The sequence below is a fragment of the Mesoplodon bidens genome (genome assembly GCF_964165515.1).
Source record: "Mesoplodon bidens genome assembly, chromosome: 5".
Lineage (NCBI taxonomy): Eukaryota > Metazoa > Chordata > Mammalia > Artiodactyla > Ziphiidae > Mesoplodon > Mesoplodon bidens.
In genome coordinates this window covers 99,169,453-99,188,619 of record NC_138161.1, presented here as the reverse complement: position 1 = coordinate 99,188,619, position 19,167 = coordinate 99,169,453, and the positions used below count along the sequence as shown (strand labels likewise).

The 19,167-nt window shown below is 40.2% G+C and overlaps 1 protein-coding gene across 1 annotated transcript in view; it reads left to right on the top strand.

Moving 5' to 3' along the window:
- The window catches only part of MCF2L2 (MCF.2 cell line derived transforming sequence-like 2), a gene marked incomplete at its 5' end in the record, with an annotated part of 240,613 nt that overhangs the window by 138,039 nt on the left and 83,407 nt on the right, over positions 1-19,167 (top strand). The window contains one exon of the mRNA XM_081235351.1: positions 16,632-16,717. Within this exon, the coding sequence (XP_081091477.1) occupies positions 16,632-16,717 (86 nt within the window). The remainder of the gene's footprint in view (positions 1-16,631; positions 16,718-19,167) is intronic.

The following is a 19,167-nucleotide window of genomic DNA, read 5'->3' as shown; positions in this document are numbered from 1 at the left end:
CTTTTCATACTTCTGAGCAAACAGGCTCCTTCATAAAAATTTTTTAAAAACAAAAAAAGTTAAGGCAGGAAGAGAACAGAGAGGTAAGGGAAGGGTTGCTAACACTGACTGAGGTCCAGACATTGTGCTGGGTGCTGTGTGTACCTGATTTCATCTCAAGTCCTCAATACCTTGTGAGGAAGGTGATGTCTCCTTTGTTTTATCTGTGATGCTGTTGAGGCTCTGAGGAGCTAAGTGAGTTTCCCCAAGTCTAACACAACTAGTAAATGATCGAACTGCAATCTGAAATTAGCAGTTTACTTAATCTAGCAGTTTCCTAATCTATCTAATTTAACCTGTCTACTGGATAACTTACTTAATCTACCTAACTAGCAGTTTACTTAGCCTTTCATCCCCTAAATTTCCTCTTCTGCAAAATGGAGTTAAATAAAGTAACCTCACAGGTGGTGATTAAATGAGAAATATATGGAAAGCACCTAGCATGATGCCTGACATACAGAAGATTCTTAGTAATGTTAGTTTCCCATTTAATCCTATGTTTACAGATAGAATGTTTTGTGTAAAAGATGAAAAGAAGCTGAAGGAATGTTGGATTCAGGTCTTAAATTAAATAGCTTCTCCTAATCTCGAATATGTATCTTTTTGCCAAATGATAAGAGATCAGGGCCAAATTTAGTTTTTTGCTTTCTCACTCTTCTGAATCCCAAAATCTTTCATTTACCTTTCTGTTTCTCACCAAGAGAACTATGTGAAACATAAGCACATTTCACTGTTCACTTTCTGTAATGTTTAAAGTCTGGTTATTCTTAGAGATTCAAAGAATCCACCAAATCTTGATCTCCGCAGCCAAGCTCTCTGAACAATATCTAGAATGAAGATTCTCAAGGTTTCCTGTGAGAAGCTTATTCATAATGCAGATTTTCAGGCTTCACCCATAGAGACACTGATTCAGGAGGTCCAGGTTAGGGTCCAGGAATATGACTTTTAAAAAAAATTTTTATCTTATTTATTTATTTATTTTTGGCTGCAGTGGGTGTTCGTTGCTGCACACGGGCTTTCTCTAGTTGCAGTGAGCAGGGGCTACTCTTTGTTGCGGTGCGCGGGCTTCTCCTTGCAGTGGCTTCTCATTGCAGAGCACAGGCTCTAGGCACTCAGGTTTCAGTAGTTGTGGCTCGCTGGCTCTAGAGCACAGGCTTAGTAGTTGTGGCACACAGGCTTCATTGCTCTGCGGCACGTGGGCTCTTCCCGGACCAGGGCTCAAACCCGTGTCCCCGGCAGATTCTTAACCACTTGCACCACCAGGGAAGCCCCAGAATATGACTTTTTAACTTATGCATTTGGTGACTAGAATGCAGGTGGTACAAGGGACTGCACTTTTGGTCACATTGGCCTAGAGGCTATATTCATAGGCCATTGGGATGAAGAAGAAATCATTAAGGTAGATATGGATCTCTTAGGCTGATACAGAGTCCAAAATGCAGGAGAGTGAGGATGTGACTAAATTAATGTATGAGAATGTATTTTTCACTGAGGGAACTACATGAGAAAAAAGAGAGATTAACAGTAAGACCACTGTTGGCTTTGCTCTCTCATCAATAAAAAATGGAGGGCTTCCCTGGTGGCGCAGTGGTTGAGAGTCCACCTGCCGATGCAGGGGACATGGGTTCGTGCCCCAGTCTGGGAAGATCCCACATGCCACGGAGCGGCTAGGCCTGTGAGCCATGGCCACTGAGCCTGTGCATCCGGAGCCTGTGCTCCGCAATGGGAGAGTCCACAACAGTGAGAGGCCTGTGTACCGCAAAAAAAAAAAAAAAAAAAAAAATGGACGTGACTAAAATATTTGATGTATCCAATTTGGGTGGCTTATTCAGCTCAATTTAATATATATCAAAGCAATTGCTATGGGTCACATATGGGAAACAATTCTAACATGGGGCCTAAGCTCAGGAAACTTACAAGTTTCATGGGGGAAACAACATATTTCCAATAATTTATAATATAAAGCAGAATGACCTACTTCTAGTAAAAGGAATATAATGTGTTAGAAGGCAGAAGAGGGAACAGTTCATAGCAAGTATGTCGGGGTGTTTTTTTCCAAAGGAGGTGGCATTTGAACTTAATTTTTTTAAGAGTTTTTTTTTAAATTTGTTTATTTTTCTTTATTTTTTTTGGCTTCGTCGGGTCTTAGTTGTGGCACGTGGTGTCTTCATTGCCACGCGCGGGCTTCTCTCTAGTTGGGTTACACGGGCTCCAAGGCACATGGGCTCCAAGGTGCATGGGCTCTGTAGTTGTGGCACACGGGCTCTCTCACTGAGGCACATGAGCTCAGTACTTGTGGCACGTGGGCTTAGTTGCCCCATGGCACATGGGATCTTAGTTTCCCGACCAGGGATCGAACCCATATCCCCTGCACTGGAAGGCAGATTCTTTACCACTGGACCACCAGGGAAGTCCCTGAACTTAATTTTAAAGAATAAATACAACTCTGAAAGGTGGATAAGATAGAGAAGGGCATTCCAGGATGGGGAAGGATGTAAAGCCTCAGAAGTCTGAAGGGAGCATAGGCTATTCTGGGAATAGTCCAAGAAAGCTGGGAAGGTAGACCAAAGACAGGTTGCTGAAGGCTTTGGTTGAGGGTTGTTGCCAGCAAGGGCACTTGTGTATCGGTTTGACATTGGTACAGCAATGAAGAGTAAATTAGATGAAGAAAGGCAGGCTGACCAGCTGCCAGCAGTTGTCACAGTCCAGGTGAGACTTCGATGTTGAATGCCTACTAATGGCAGTGGCAAAAAAGGAGATGGGCAGAGCTCATACCCATTAGTCCAGGTGTTCTCCCCAGTGCCTGGAATGCTCTAGACTGTCAGAGAAAGTTTGATGAATGAAGGAATAGATCAAGGCAGAGAAATAAGGGCATAGATTTAATAGGGAGGGAAAAGAAGATAGTGAAAATACATTCAAGGTTTCCATCTTGGAATCTTCATTGAATGAATTTGTTGGACAATATAGAGTACTCGGGGGAACAGTAGAAAGTGAGGACTTATGCAGGCTGAGTCCAGCATTTGTGGTCTCGTGGATCTATAACAGTAACCTACACACTCTCTTTCTGTTAGCTGGGCTATACTCCTCCCCACACCAGCAAGAGTCAACCAGTTGGCCTTGAGGTTATTTGGAAATTAACTAGGTTAGGGCACTTTTGCAAATCTAATAAAGCATTTTTCAAATTTGTGATTTTATTTATGAGTTAAGCAAGATTTACAGACATGTAAAAATTGTTACGTTAACATTTATGCATTAAAGTTAAAATCACATGAAATCAAACAGTCTGAGAAAATTCAGGATGTATGGACAATTTCTTTTCAACGTCCTTGGCTTACTTATTTCCTCCACATTTTCTTGGTTTGGGAATGGGAGAAAGGTATCTTGTGACATGTTTCTCACTCTCTGATATTTTTAACAGAACTACAGACTTGCATATCATTGGTAAAACAACGTTGCCATGTTTGCAGTTTTTTAAGAAAACATTTCCCCCATAAACAAATACTATAAGTAATGTTTAGAGTATTAGTCCAGCCTATAAAAGCCAATTTAACCAGTAAGAACATTGAACTAATTACTAACAAGTCTAGCTGTGAAACTCAAGATCTTAGATAAAAGAGACCCTGGAAAAATTTGTAAAGTTTTCATCTGGGACCCATTTCCTTATCTTTCCCTAGTCATTTCCCCTTTCCACAAAGCTTCAGGACCAGTTATGACTGTCTCCTCAAGCCCTCCAAAGGGCTTCAGTCTATAAAATGTCCTAAAACCTTCCTCTTACCTCGCCACCCCTCCCCTCCCTCTTGGAAGTCTCTTCCCAATGCAGCTGATCTGGATTAGAAGTGGGAGAAATCTGAATGAGCTAGTTCACAGCAATGCATGGCTGAGTGACTGACTCAGCCCCTTAACCCTCCTGCAAACACTTGCCATCTTTTAAAACGGACTGACTGCCCTATTATCTAAAGGAATCTTTAGGTAGTGGCTTCTTTAGGCAATGCCAGTGAAGTGTACGAAAAGATGTGCTGGAAAAAGGCCAACGAGAGGGAGCAAATAGGACAGACCAGCCGGGTAGGAATTCACTTGAAAGATAGATTCTCTAGGTGGTTCCTGTTCTTCAGAAGTCCTTCTTATTCTCCACATCAGAACCCACTGAATCTCAAAAATCGAGGGGGTGGGGTTTCCCCTTTCCCGGCAGTACCAGCAGTGGAGAGGGGAGGCTACTCTTTCCCAAGGCTGATGTTTTTCACTCTGGGAAACAGAGTGTCTCTAAGGCCACCCTAGACTGAGGCTGGGGGTGACTGCCCTTTGGAGAGGTTTCCTTTCCTTCCTGCTCTCCTCCTCTAAGCTGTGCCATTCTATAATTATTCAGTGATTCTTTTTTTTTTTTTTTTTTTTTTTGCTGTATGCGGGCCTCTCACTGTTGTGGCCTCTCCCGTTGCGGAGCACAGGCTCCGGACGCGCAGGCCCAACGGCCATGGCTCACGGGCCCAACCGCTCCGCGGCATGTGGGATCTTCCCAGACCGGGGCACGAACCCGTGTCCCCTGCATCGGCAGGCGGACTCTCAACCACTGCGCCACCAGGGAAGCCCTATTCAGTGATTCTTACTTGTCATACTTCTTTTACTTTCTCAGATTTTCATAATTAATTTACAATCCCAGAAAAGACTTAATAACCTTAAACGCTTCTTTCAATGATCACTCTTCACGCTTTAAATGAAGAGGGTGGTTCAGCTCCTTATCTGCCTTACCTTTTCTCTCTCAGAATTAGGTCTAGCAGCTTTCCTTTTTAAGAAATGTGATAATATAATAAATCATACTTTTACCTTAAATTACCAGATACCATCTCTTTAAAAGAGTTGGAGCTGGAATTGCTCTCCAAGCATTCCTAAAATCATAAAGGGAAATCACCTAAATTGAGGGAAAAATTTGATTCTGTTTCAATGTTGCTCTCTCTCCTTTGGGGAAGAAAAAAAAATGTTAATAATCAATTGAAAATTACCTCTTGATAATTTTTAAAATATAAGTTTAAAAAAGATAGATTCTTCAGACAAATTGAAATGAATTCTTTTTTACAAAAAATTCCTTCAGGTTTGGCACTTCACCTATTTTTTTTTCAAATTTTGAAAATATGTCTTTCTTCAAAATATGGGGAGACAAAACAGATTCTATGTTGCTGAGAAGATACAGGAAGTCATCATTAAAGGTGATCCTAGAAAACCTGCATGTGGGTTGGTGTCATTTTGAAACCAGAGAGTGGCTAGGGTGGAGCTGGGGGTCAGGGAGTGACGCTGGGCCTGGAGCAGCTGCCAGTCTGCCTTCCTTCACTGCCACCCTTTTTCTTCAGAATAAAAGGAACGTACAGGAGGAGGGAGTCTCCCACCTGATTGGCCTCCCAACAGAGTAGTTTATGGGTTGGTTCCCTTTTAAAGCAGTTGACTGAGAAAATCCCTTCTTTGGTGCCCTGGGGCATCCCCAGGTCAGGGTGACTGAAGGGAAACAGGATGTGACTTCATAAGAAACTTAGTGCTCTGCTTTAAAATCACCTCACTGGGGGCTTCCCTGGTGGCGCGGTGGTTGAGAGTCCGCCTGCCGATGCAGGGGACACAGGTTCATGCCCCGGTCCGGGAAGATCCCACATGCCGTGGAGCGGCTGGGCCCGTGAGCCATGGCCACTGAGCCTGCGCATCCGGAGCCTGTGCTCCGCAACGGGAGAGGCCACAACAGTGAGAGGCCCGCGTACTGCAAAAAATAAATAAATTAATTAAATAAAATCACCTCACTGTATAATTCACTGAGGCTCATAAGGAAACCCTAACAAAGAAATAAAGCAGCAATTGGTGGGTTGGTCTGCGGTCAGTTTTCTCAGTCCATTATTTGAATCAAAGGACCAATATTTGAAAAAAGCAAGCATTTATTTGAATATGCTCTCTTCCTCCTAGAGCTTTCAGGAAGCTTAATGTAAAATTTTCCCAAAAGTACTCTGGCTACAATTGAGCTTTCATCTCAAAACTGGAAGCAATAGCACTTATGTTGGTATTTAATATTATAAGCAGAGAAATGTTTCATAGCCAAATGAAACATCTCCCTCATTTTACACAGAAGGAAATGGATGCCCAGGGAGATTAAGTGACAGCCAACATCTCCCAGCTAGTGAGAAATATGGGGTCCAGTAGCAACTATCCAGCAATTACTGAAGGTCAGCATGTTGAATGCTTCACATAATTACCTATTTTAATCCCCACACAGTAGATATTAAAGAGCCAACCATAAATGTCATTTATTCTTTTCTTTGTGCTAAGCATTTTAATACATTATCTCTAATTACCACAAAAACCTTCTGATATAGATGTAATACCCCTATTTTACTGATAGAGAACTAAGGTGCTACCCAAGGTCACTTCTTTAAAAGTAAGCCAGGGATTCCCACCCAGATTTACCTCTCACACCTCAGTTTGCATTCTTTTCACTCTTTAAGAGGTTTTCAAATTACAGGTCACAATGGTGATAGTGAACTCAGTTTGGTGGGTTCACCAGCATTTTAAAAAAATAAATAAATAAACAGAAGGGAATGGGATAGAATTTAAAAATAGAATGTATCCCATCACAAAATCACACAAACAGGGGCTTCCCTGGTGGTGCAGTGGTTGAGAGTCCGCCTGCCGATGCAGGGGACACGGGTTCGTGGCCCGGTCCGGGAAGATCCCACATGCCGCGGAGCGGCTGGGCCCGTGAGCCATGGCCGCTGAGCCTGTGCATCCGGAGCCTGTGCTCCGCAACGGGAGAGGCCACAACAGTGAGAGGCCCGCGTATTGCAAACACACAAACAAACAAACAAAAAACCAAAATCACACAAACATTTTTCAGTTATACGTACATCTGTTGTATATTTTTTCCCCAACACCAACAAACAATTAATTCTGTACTGTCTACTTGGAGATAGCATCAGATGCCAAACATTGAGGGCTCAGCCTTATAAGACTGCTCCCATGCCCCTTCAGAGGCCAATTGCAAACCCAGGTTGTCACCTGTGCTTCTGAGAGACTGGCTGGCAGTAGGTGCTTCCTAATAGTTACCTCATTAACATAAACTCAAGTGTGGTTGAAAGGGGTTTGTTATAAATATCAAGACACTCTATCACAAGAAATTTAAAGGGTTTTAGGAGCTCTGTGCCAGAAGCAGGATGAAGACCAAATATATATTTCTTATTATAAATCACAGTATATGTGTATAAGTATTATTATGTAAACATTTTTCCTGTGGGTTGTGATCAGTTTTTAAAGCCACTGCACCAGAACTAATCCATCTAAACCTTAGCAAAACACTGGTATACAGTGCAGTTAACTGCCGGCTCTTATTAAAACAGTCCCCAGATCTGCTGTGGATCCTTCCCATACATTCTCAAAAACATGGGTGTTGTATTCCATCAAACTTGATTGACAGAGGACTCTCTCTCCACCCTGACACCAACTGTCTGACCTGTGGCCACAAGAATATGGGTTGACATAACCAAGTCCATGCCTAAGCATTTCAGCAAGCCCATGAGGTCATCTCATGCATGACAAAGTCTATAAATTAGAGGGACGTTATCATTCTGTATAAAATGATAAAGCCCATACCTGCACCTTAAGTCAGTGTTATTTTTCCATCACTATACTAGATTGTCATGAAATAAGAGACTCTACAGTACACCATACTAACAATAGATCAATAGAGTTGGAAAGAGCACAATTCATTTCACAAGCATAAGCAAGTTTTACAGTGAGAGGGAGTTTTGTTAATAATGGTGGTTACTCTTTCTGAAGGTATTGCATGTTGTGGATTCAAAGATGAATAAGGCTGGAGCTCAAAGTCCAGTGAGTGTTTCTGGCACAGTAACATCACAGAGGAGGAACTAGAAAGGGATGCAATGTAACATTAACTGCCATAGTAATTAGTTCAACATTACATAAAAAATGTGAAGAAAGAGCTTTGGTAGTGTAGTAACTGCCACAGTAATTAGTTCAACATTACATAGAAAATGTGAAGAAAGAGCTTTGGTTTGAATCCAGGGACTGGTATTTACTTCTGTATATTGACTGAAGTGAAAAATATATTCTAGTCGCTGGTCAAATATAGTTAAGAGAGGGAACTAAAAATTTAGATTCTTATTGAAATGATATCCTATTTTAAAAGAAAAAATATGAACCTGAATGTAAGATTGCCTGTGTATTTTAGAGCTAAATTAACAAAACTAGTATCCCAAATCCTCCTTTATTTGTTAGCCGGCTTTCTGGATATGATACCAGATTTGGGAAGACATCTATGAAAAGATTGAAAATCCATGGTTTTCTTTCATACACTGAACACTTATAAATTGCTGTCTCTGTGGTCTGCACTGTGGATAATAAAACAGCCTTACCTTGACTGCTTTCTGCTAATCCAGGGAGAGGACTCTCTTGCATTGTCTACAACTAACTGAGCAGCCTGTAACTCTCACCTGTTTTGCAAGGTTCTTCCTATCTGTTCATCTGAATCTGGGAAAAGCTCATCGTCCAACTTTTAGCTCTAATCTACAAGGAATCTTTATGTTTATTCATTAAATTTCCCTTAATAATATTTTTGCAAGAGGGCCCTTTCTAAATCTATACCTCCTTTTGTGAGAATGTAAAATAACTCATTTAAACAGAACCTAGCAGGCAGGAAGGATTCAAATGCTGGCTAATTATCTACTTGTTCATTATTGGTTAATACCCTTATAATACTCCCGTTGCTATCAATATGGTATACAAATTCACTTCCTGGTTAAAATGATATTTTCTTGAAAGTAAATTGAGTGGGAGTCTTGTCTCTTTTTGAGAATTAAATGCTTAGTGTTATTCTTTTTTTTAACTTTATTTTTTGCAACTTTATTGGAGTATAATTGCTTCTCAATGCTGTATTAGTTTCTGTTTTATAACAAAGTGATTCAGTTATACATATACATCTGTTCCCATATCCCTTCCCTCTTGCGTCTCCCTCCCTCCCACCCTCCCTATCCCACACCTCCAGATGGTCACAAAGCACCAAGCTGATCTCCCTGTGCTATGCGGCTGCTTCCCACTAGCTATCAACATTACGTTTGGTAGTGTACATATGTCCATGCCTCTCTCTCGCTTTGTCACAGCTTACCCTTCCCCCTCCCCATATCCTCAAGTCCATTCTCAAGTAGGACTGTGTCTTTATTCCTGTTTTACCCTTAGGTTCTTCATGACATTTTTTTCCTTAAATTCCATATATATGTGTTAGCATACGGTATTTGTCTTTCTCTTTCTGACTTACTTCACTCTGTATGACAGACTCTAGGTCTATCCACCTCATTACAAGTAGCTCAATATCGTTTCTTTTTATGGCTGAGTAATATGCCATTGTATATATGTACCACATCTTCTTTATCCATTCATCGGATGATGGACACTTAGGTTGTTTCCATCTCCGGGCTATTGTAAATAGAGCTGCAATGAACATTTTGGTACATGACTCTTTTTGAATTATGGTTTTCTCAGGGTATAGGCCCAGTAGTGGGATTGCGGGGTCATATGGTAGTTCTATTTGTAGTTTTTTAAGGAACCTTCATACTGTTCTCCATAGTGGCTGTACCAATTCACATTCCCACCAACAGTGCAAGAGTGTTCCCTTTTTTCCACACCCTCTCCAGCATTTATTGTTTCTAGATTTTTTGATGATGGCCATTCTGACTGGTGTGAGATGATATCTCATTGTAGTTTTGATTTGCATTTCTCTAATGATTAATGATGTTGAGCATTCTTTCATGTGTTTGTTGGCAGTCTGTATATCTTCTTTGGAGAAATGTCGATTTAGGTCTTCTGCCCATTTTTGGATTGGGTTGTTTGTTTTTTTGCTACTGAGCTGCATGAGCTGTTTATAAACTTTGGAGATTAATCCTTTGTCCGTTGCTTCATTTGCAAATATTTTCTCCCATTCTGAGGGTTGTCTTTTGGTCTTGTTTATGGCTTCATTTGCTGTGCAAAAGGTTTTGAGTTTCATTAGGTCTCATTTGTTTATTTTTGTTTTTATTTCCATTACTCTAGGAGGTGGGTCAAAAAGGATCTTGCTGTGATTTATGTCATAGAGTGTTCTGCCTATGTTTTCCTCTAAGAGTTTGATCGTTTCTGGCCTTACATTTAGGTCTTTAATCCATTTTGAGCTTATTTTTGTGTATGGTGTTAGAGAGTGATCTAATCTCATACTTTTACATGTCCCTGTCCAGTTTTCCCAGCACCACTTATTGAAGAGGCTGTCCTTTCTCCACTGTACATTCCTGCCTCCTTTATCAAAGATAAGGTGACCATATGTGCATGGGTTTATCTCTGGGCTTTCTATCCTGTTCCATTGATCTATCTTTCTGTTTTTGTGCCAGTACCGTACTGTCTTGATTACTGTAGCTTTGTAGTATAGTCTGAAGTCAGGGAGCCTGATTCCTCCAGCTCCATTTTTCGTTCTCAAGATTGCTTTGGCTATTCGTGGTCTTTTGTGTTTCCATACAAATTGTGAAATTTTTTGTTCTAGTTCTGTCAAAAATGCCAGTGGTAGTTTGATAGGGATTGCATTGAATCTGTAGATTGCTTTGGGTAGTAGAGTCATTTTCACAATATTGATTCTTCCAATCCAAGAACATGGTACATCTCTCCATCTATTTGTATCATCTTTAATTTCTTTCATCAGTGTCTTATAATTTTCTGCATACAGGTCTTTTGTCTCCTTAGGTAGGTTTATTCCTAGATATTTTATTCTTTTTGTTGCAATGGTAAATGGGAGTGTTTCCTTGATTTCACTTTCAGATTTTTCATCATTAGTGTATAGGAATGCCAGAGATTTCTGTGCATTAATTTTTATCCTGCAACTTTACCAAATTCATTGATTAGCTCTAGTAGTTTTCTGGTAGCATCTTTAGGATTATCTATGTATAGTATCATGTCATCTGCACACAGTGACAGCTTTACTTCTTCTTTTCCGATTTGGATTCCTTTTATTTCCTTTTCTTCTCTGATTGCTGTGGCTAAAACTTCCAAAACTATGTTGAATAAGAGTGGTGAGAGTGGGCAACCTTGTCTTGTTCCTGATCTTAGTGGAAATGGTTTCAGTTTTTCACCATTGAGGACGATGCTGGCTGTGGGTTTGTCATATATGGCCTTTATTATGTTGAGGAAAGTTCCCTCTATGCCTACTTTCTGCAGGGTTTTTTTTTTTTTTTTTTTTTTTTTCTTTTTGCGGTATGCGGGCCTCTCACTGTTGTGGCCTCTCCCGTTGCGGAGCACAGGCTCCGGATGCGCAGGCCCAGCGGCCATGGCTCACGGGCCCAGCCGCTCCGCGGCATATGGGATCCTCCTAGACCGGGGCACGAACCCGTATCCCCTGCATCGGCAGGCGGACTCTCAACCACTGCGCCACCAGGGAGGCCCCTCTGCAGGGTTTTTATCATAAATGCGTGTTGAATTTTGTCGAAAGCTTTCTCTGCATCTATTGAGATGATCATATGGTTTTTCTCCTTCAGTTTGTTAATATAGTGTATCACGTTGATTTATTTGCGTATATTGAAGAATCCATGCATTCCTGGAATAAACCCCACTTGATCTTGGCATATGATCCTTTTAATGTGCTGTTGGATTCTGTTTGCTAGTATTTTGTTGAGGATCTTTGCATCTATGTTCATCAGTGATATTGGCCTGTAGTTTTCTTTCTTTGTGACATCCTTGCCTGGTTTTGGTATCAAGGTGATGGTGGCCTCGTAGAATGAGTTTGGGAGTGTTCCTCCCTCTGCTATGTTTTGTTAGAGTTTGAGAAGGATAGGTTTTAGCTCTTCTCTAAATGTTGGATAGAATTCGCCTGTGAAGCCATCTGGTCCTGGGCTTTTGTTTGTTGGAAGATTTTTCATCACAGTTTCAATTTCAGTGCTTGTGATTGGTCTGTTCATATTTTCTATTTCTTCCTGATTCAGTCTTGGCAGGTTGTGCATTTCTAAGAATTTGTCCATTTCTTCCAGGTTGTCCATTTTATTGGCATAGAGTTGCTTGTAGTAATCTCTCATGATCTTTTGTATTTCTGCAGTGTCAGTTGTTACTTCTCCTTTTTCATTTCTACTTCTATTGATTTGAGTCTTCTCCCTTCTTTTCTTGATGAGTCTGGCTAATGGTTTGTCAATTTTGTTTATCTTCTCAAAGAACCAGCTTTTAGTTTTATTGATCTTTGCTATCGTTTCCTTCATTTCTTTTTCATTTATTTCTGATCTCATCTTTATGATTTCTTTCCTTCTGCTAACTTTGGGGTTTTTTTGTTCTTCTTTCTCTAATTGTTTTAGGTGCAGGGTCAGGTTGTTTACTCGAAATGTTTCCTGTTTCTTAAGGTGGGATTGTATTGCTATAAACTTCCCTCTTAGATCTGCTTTTGCTGCATCCCATAGGTTTTGGGTTGTCGTGTCTCCATTGTCATTTGTTTATAGGTAATTTTTTATTTCCTCTTTGTTTTCTTCAATGATCACTTCGTTATTAAGTAGTGTATTGTTTAGCCTCCATGTGTTTGTATTTTTTACAGATCTTTTCCTGTAATTGATACCTAGTCTCAAAGCATTGTGGTCGGAAAAGATACTTGATACAATTTCAATTTTCTTAAATTTACCAAGGCTTGATTTGTGACCCAAGATATGATCTATCCTGGAGAATGTTCCATGAGCACTTGAGAAAAATGTGTATTCTGTTGTTTTTGGATGGAATGTCCTATAAATATCAATTAAGTCCATCTTGTTTAATGTATCATTTAAAGCTTGTGTTTCCTTATTTATTTTCATTTTGGATGATCTGTCCATTGGTGAAATTGGGGTGTTGAAGTCCCCTACTATGAGTGTGTTACTGTCAGTTTCCCCTTTTATGGCTGTTAGTATTTGCCTTATGTATTGAGGTGCTCCTATGTTGGGTGCATAAATATTTACAATTGTTATATCTTCTTCTTGGATCGATCCCTTGATCATTATGTAGTGTCCTTCTTTGTCTCTTCTAATAGTCTTTTTTTTTTTTTTTACTATTTCCTCCTTTTTATTTTTTTTCTTTTCTAAAGTATGTATTTAATGTTTTTTTTTATTAGTTTCTGCTTTATAACAAAGTGAATCAGTCATACATATACATCTGTTCCCACATCCCTTCCCTCATGCATCTCCCTCCCTCGCACCCTCCCCATCCCACCCCTCCAGGCGGTCACAAAGCACCGAGCTGATCTCCCTGTGCTCTGCGGCTGCTTCCCACTAGCTATCAACATTACGTTTGGTAGTGTACATATGTCCATGCCTCTCTCTCGCTTTGTCACAGCTTACCCTTCCCCCTCCCCATATCCTCAAGTCCATTCTCAAGTAGGTCTGTGTCTTTATTCCCGTTTTACCCCTAGGTTCTTCATGACATTTTTTTTTAATTCCATATATATGTGTTAGCATACGGTATTTGTCTTTCTCTTTCTGACTTACTTCACTCTGTATGACAGACTCTAGGTCTATCCATCTCATTACAAATAGCTCAGTTTCGTTTCTTTTTATGGCTCAGTAATACTCCATTGTATATATGTGCCACATCTTCTTTATCCATTCATCCGATGATGGACACTTAGGTTGTTTCCAGCTCCGGGCTATTGTGAATAGAGCTGCAATGAACATTTTGGTACATGTCTCTTTTTGAATTATGATTTTCTCAGGGTATATGCCTAGTAGTGGGATTGCTGGATCATATGGTAGTTCTATTTGTAGTTTTTTAAGGAACCTCCATACTGTTCTCCATAGTGGCTGTACCAATTCACATTCCCACCAGCAGTGCAAGAGTGTTCCCTTTTCTCCACACCCTCTCCAGCATTTATTGTTTCTAGATTTCTTGATGATGGCCATTCTGACTGGTGTGAGATGATATCTCATTGTAGTTTTGATTTGCATTTCTCTAATGATTAATGATGTTGAGCATTCTTTCATGTATTTGTTGGCAGTCTGTATATCTTCTTTGGAGAAATGCCTATTTAAGTCTTCTGCCCATTTTTGGATTGGGTTGTTTGTTTTTTTGCTATTGAGCTGCATGAGCTGTTTATAAATTTTGGAGATTAATCCTTTGTCCGTTGCTTCATTTGCAAATATTTTCTCCCATTCTGAGGGTTGTCTTTTGGTCTTCTTTATGGTTTCCTTTGCTGTGCAAAAGCTTTGAAGTTTCACTAGGTCCCATTTGTTTATCTTTGTTTTTATTTCCATTTCTCTAGGAGGTGGGTCCAAAAGGATCTTGCTGTGATTTATGTCATAGAGTGTTCTGCCTATGTTTTCCTCTAAGAGTTTGATCGTTTCTGGCCTTACATTTAGGTCTTTAATCCATTTTGAGCTTATTTTTGTGTATGGTGTTAGGGAATGATCTAATCTCATACTTTTACATGTCCCTGTCCAGTTTTCCCAGCACCACTTATTGAAGAGGCTGTCCTTTCTCCACTGTACATTCCTGCCTCCTTTATCAAAGATGAATAGTCTTTATTTTAAAGTCTATTTTGTCTGATATGAGAATTGCTACTCCAGCTTTCTTTTGATTTCCATTTGCATGGAATATCTTTTTCCATCCCCTTACTTTCAATCTGTATGTGTCTCTAGGTCTGAAGTGGGTCTCTTGTAGACAGCATATATATGGGTCTTGTTTTCGTATGCATTCAGCCAATCTTTGTCTTTTGGTGGGAGCATTTAGTCCATTTACATTTAAGGTAATTATCGATATGTATTTTCCTATTCCCATTTTCATGTTTTGGGTTCGTTATTGTAGGTATTTTCCTTCTGTTGTGTTTCTTGCCTAGAGAAGTTCCTTTAGCATTTGTTGTAAAGCTGGTTTGGTGGTGCTGAACTCTCTCAGCTTTTGCTTGTCTGTAAAGGTTTTAATTTCTCCATCAAATTTTTTGCCGCATTGTCTGGCATGTTGGATCTTAGTTCCCTGACCAGGGATCCAACTCACGCCCCCTGCATTGGAAGCGCAGAGTCTTAACCACTGGACTGCTAGGGAAGTCCGCCCAGTGTTCTGAAAAAGATCTGCAACCCTATGTGGCAGATAGTGCTGTTACAGAAGGGGGTCCCCTTCCAGGGTCCAAGAGTGGGCTATTGTCTAACACTAGGAAATGAATTGTCCAAGGAGACACACTTACTGACAAAGCAAAAGACTTTATTAGCATGGACATATATACACTACCAAATGTAAAATAGATAGCTAGTGGGAAGCAGCCACATAGCACAGGGAGATCAGCTCGGTGCTTTGTGACCACCTGGATGGGTGGGATAGGGAGGATGGGAGGGAGATGCAAGAGGGAGGGGATATGGGGATATATGTATATGTATAGCTGATTCACTTTGTTATAGAGCAGAAACTAACACACCATTGTAAAGCAATTATAGTCCATAAAGATGTTTAAAAAAAAAAAGACTTTATTGGGAAGGGGCACCCAGGCGGAGGGAAGTAGGGTAAGGGAACCCAGGAGAACTGCTCTGCCACACGGCTTGCAGTCTTAGGTTTTATGGTGATGAGGTTAGCTTTCCAGGTTGTCTCTTGCCAGTCATCTTGCTTGGCACATATTTGGTCTGACTCAGAGTCTTTCCTGTTGGCACATGCATCTCTCAGCCAAGATGGGTCCCAGCATGAGGGTTTCTGGGAGGTTGGCAGGACAGAGTAGGGCTGGCGTCTCCTCCCTTCTTTTGGCCCCTCCCAGATTCCCCCCCCCACGTCCCCAAGGTCTCAGCGGTGGCACACAGTGGAGCAGGGCTTCCGACCACCAGCTGGCTTTAAGCCAGCACTGGTGACCACTGTGCACTGGCCTAAGAAGGCAGTGTGATGCAACGATCTTGTGATTACCAGCCTGTGAAAGTGGACCCTGGACTTATCTCCTCTCTGTCTAGCTCTCTCTCTGGGCCTGGGCAGGCCACAACTTCTCCAGACATTGATTTCTTACCCGGAAAAAAAAAAACAAAAAAAAAACCATTGGGGCTTCCCTGGTGGCGCAGTGGTTGAGAGACCGCCTGCCGATGCAGGGGACATGGGTTCGTGCCCCGGTCTGGGAGGATCCCATATGCCGCGGAGCGGCTGGGCCCGTGAGCCTTGGCCGCTGAGCCTGTGCATCCGGAGCCTGTGCTCCGCAATGGGAGAGGCCACAACAGTGAGAGGCCCGCGTACCGCAAAAAAAAAAAAAAAAAAAAATACAAACAAAAAAACCCCATTGAATCAAATGATCCCTTTGCTGTCCCTTGTAGCAAACTCTGAATCATTTTTGTGAATCAGCAGGGAAGGGGGAAGAATACAATGTTAATAATCCCTTCATTATTAAGGAAAAAGGATACCTGCTTTTGTGAATGAGTTTTTGATGTACCTGAAGGAGGCCTCAAGGGGAAACTGTAAAAGATCCACAGAGTGGTTGGGGATAACCCAAGAAAGAAAGAGAAAGATGAGAAACTGAATATGTTGTTTATCTAGAAAATTAAAAACAACAACAAAACAAAGACATTTAGGAATAGAAAAATATAGGTAAGAACCCTCCTCCCCCAAACAAATAGATGATCTTACCAAAATTTCTTTCACTTCAGAATGAAGAAAGACTTGAAAGCAGTCATGATGGAGAGAACCCTGAGCCAGAGCAGCTTGACAGTTCCAAAAATCTTTCCCCCAGCAGGTAAGATTGCACATCTCTTTGTATAAGTCATTTTAACCCTTTAGAGGGGTGGGGGTAATGGGGGAGGAGGGTAGGGTATTCTCTGTTTTAAATCTCATCACTTATCTTTCCTAGATAAAATCACATATTTATTCTGTATACTAACCTTCATTGTGTACCGGAGAACAAAACTCATGAATCTCATAAAAGCAACAAGCAAGAGCTGAAAATGTCATCTCATAAACCAGGCTTCCCGATACTCAGTTTTTAAAAACAGTGTATTATCAAGAAAATAGTAAATGAAAAACTATTACTAATATTGATTGAATTATTGGTTTTAAAGCATTTAAAGGATATAGGTTCCCCATAAACACAATTTATACAAATGTAATGCTATTTTTGGCCTACAGCAAGGTGTTTGCATGCATGTGAATGCTCTTCAGATCAGAAAGCCTAAATTATGGCAGTTAAGACCAAAAGCATGAGAGGAAATTCATTTTTTAAAAAATTTTCCTTGTACTCAGAATCCCCATCATTACTTCTATTCTAGCCTTTGTCACACTGTTTTACCCACACCATTTGACTTATTCATTTATGAGCTGCTTTTATCCCAAGGGTCTATCATGTTTAGCTCTTAGCAGGCCTCCAAAAAAATGCCTGTAGAATGAATGAACAAACATCTTTAGGAATTTGCCCCTTGATTAAAGACAGTATTAGTTTAATTAGATTACTTCCTAGTCTTTTCACTTTAACGTGTACTCAAGGAAACATGTGGGCTCTTACTGGTTGAAATATACCTTTGAGTTATAGTAAATGGTCCAATTCAGCATATCTGAAAGTGTATTTAGTTGGGTTATGTCTGAAAAGCACCACCTGGCAATGTGTTCTGTTGTTTTCCTTAAGTGACAGTATATCATTGGGGACTTTTCTATTACTACAACCATACTTATTTTTATAATTGTAATTTTATAATTCTTATAATGAATCCTTTATGTTAGTTGATGAATTATTGTATTAATTTACAGGCAATGATTAAATCATACTTCTAATGAGAAATGCAAATGGGAGAAGTTACAGCATTTAATGAAACAAAAATACCTAAGATTCTTGCAAAAGAACTTTGAGAAAACGCAAAATTAGCCAGTGGATTAAAGAGACAGGAGAATCTATAAGACTACTGTTTTAGTTCTACTGCCAGCTTTGAATAAATACTATAGGATCACCATCTTTGCTGCAACAGTTTAATCTATATTTCCTTATTCATTTTTGATTTTATAGATTTGAGTTTTTATGTATAACTAATACAGATATGTTGGGCTAGAGTTGATAGGTACAATATGCTTGGCACATAGTAAGTGTTCAGATTTTGTTGAATAAATTATAAGCTTTTAAGTAGTGCAGGTAAAATGTTATACCAGATAGTGTCCATTAAGGGTTCTGAATAATTAATCTCTTTTCATTTTTGGATGGCTTGCCAGAATAACATTACTTTATTATATTTGGAAAAAATAATGATTCTAAGCACTATGTGATAGCACTGTGCATAGTCCCTACCTTCATAATTTGTATTTTAACTAGGAAAAAACACATGAAATGATTCCTAGGTAGCACAATAAAATATTTGATGAAGTATATATTTTAGAGGGAGGGGAGGAGATGCTTAATGGAGGAGCAAAGGTAGGGTTGTAAATCCAAGATTTCAACAGCTTCAGGAGAAACAGTGTTCCTAGCAAGGGAAACCAATTTATGCAAGGTAAGGCCATGAATGAGATCTGTGATGGGGAATGAAGGAGGAAAAGAAGATTAGATAAGGCCTTGAAAACCAGGTAGAAGAGATTAGATTTGATGCTGGGGCAGTAAGGAGCCTTTGAGGTCTGGAGCAAAGGAACATCATAATGAAAGCTGCGACTGAGGCTAGTCCAACTGCAGAATGCAGTCACTGCAGGGAAAGCAGAGTCAAGGAGACACCTAACATTTCTCTCATTATTACAGAAGAATGAGTAACCCTGTCTGATTCTCACTGTAGCTATGGTATTCAATTAAAGTCCCCAAAATAGGTCAACTTAACTCTTCTGAGTCATCATCATTTTAGTCCCAACTACAAACACCCCAGCCATGCCTTGCAAGTAAAAGTTCTACTACAACCAAATCATTCAGACGCTCCCAAGTTTAAAAAAATATATAGACTGAATCACACCATGTACTATGCTAAGAATCAAGCCAGAATCAGGTGAAAAGCAGATGAGCACATACTGTGTACAGATATACTGAAACACCAAACACTGCAGAGCAGGCCTAAGAATATTCCTAACGTTAAGAGACTAGGGCTAAATTTGAATCAACTGTTGGATAGCTAATGATATCAAATAAAAGGAAAATATGACCTTTCAAGTGGTGTCTTAAGGCACTATGGCTATAGACAGGTTCTTATTTCATCTTTTCCTGAACAATCTATTAGGAAAGAAGAATTC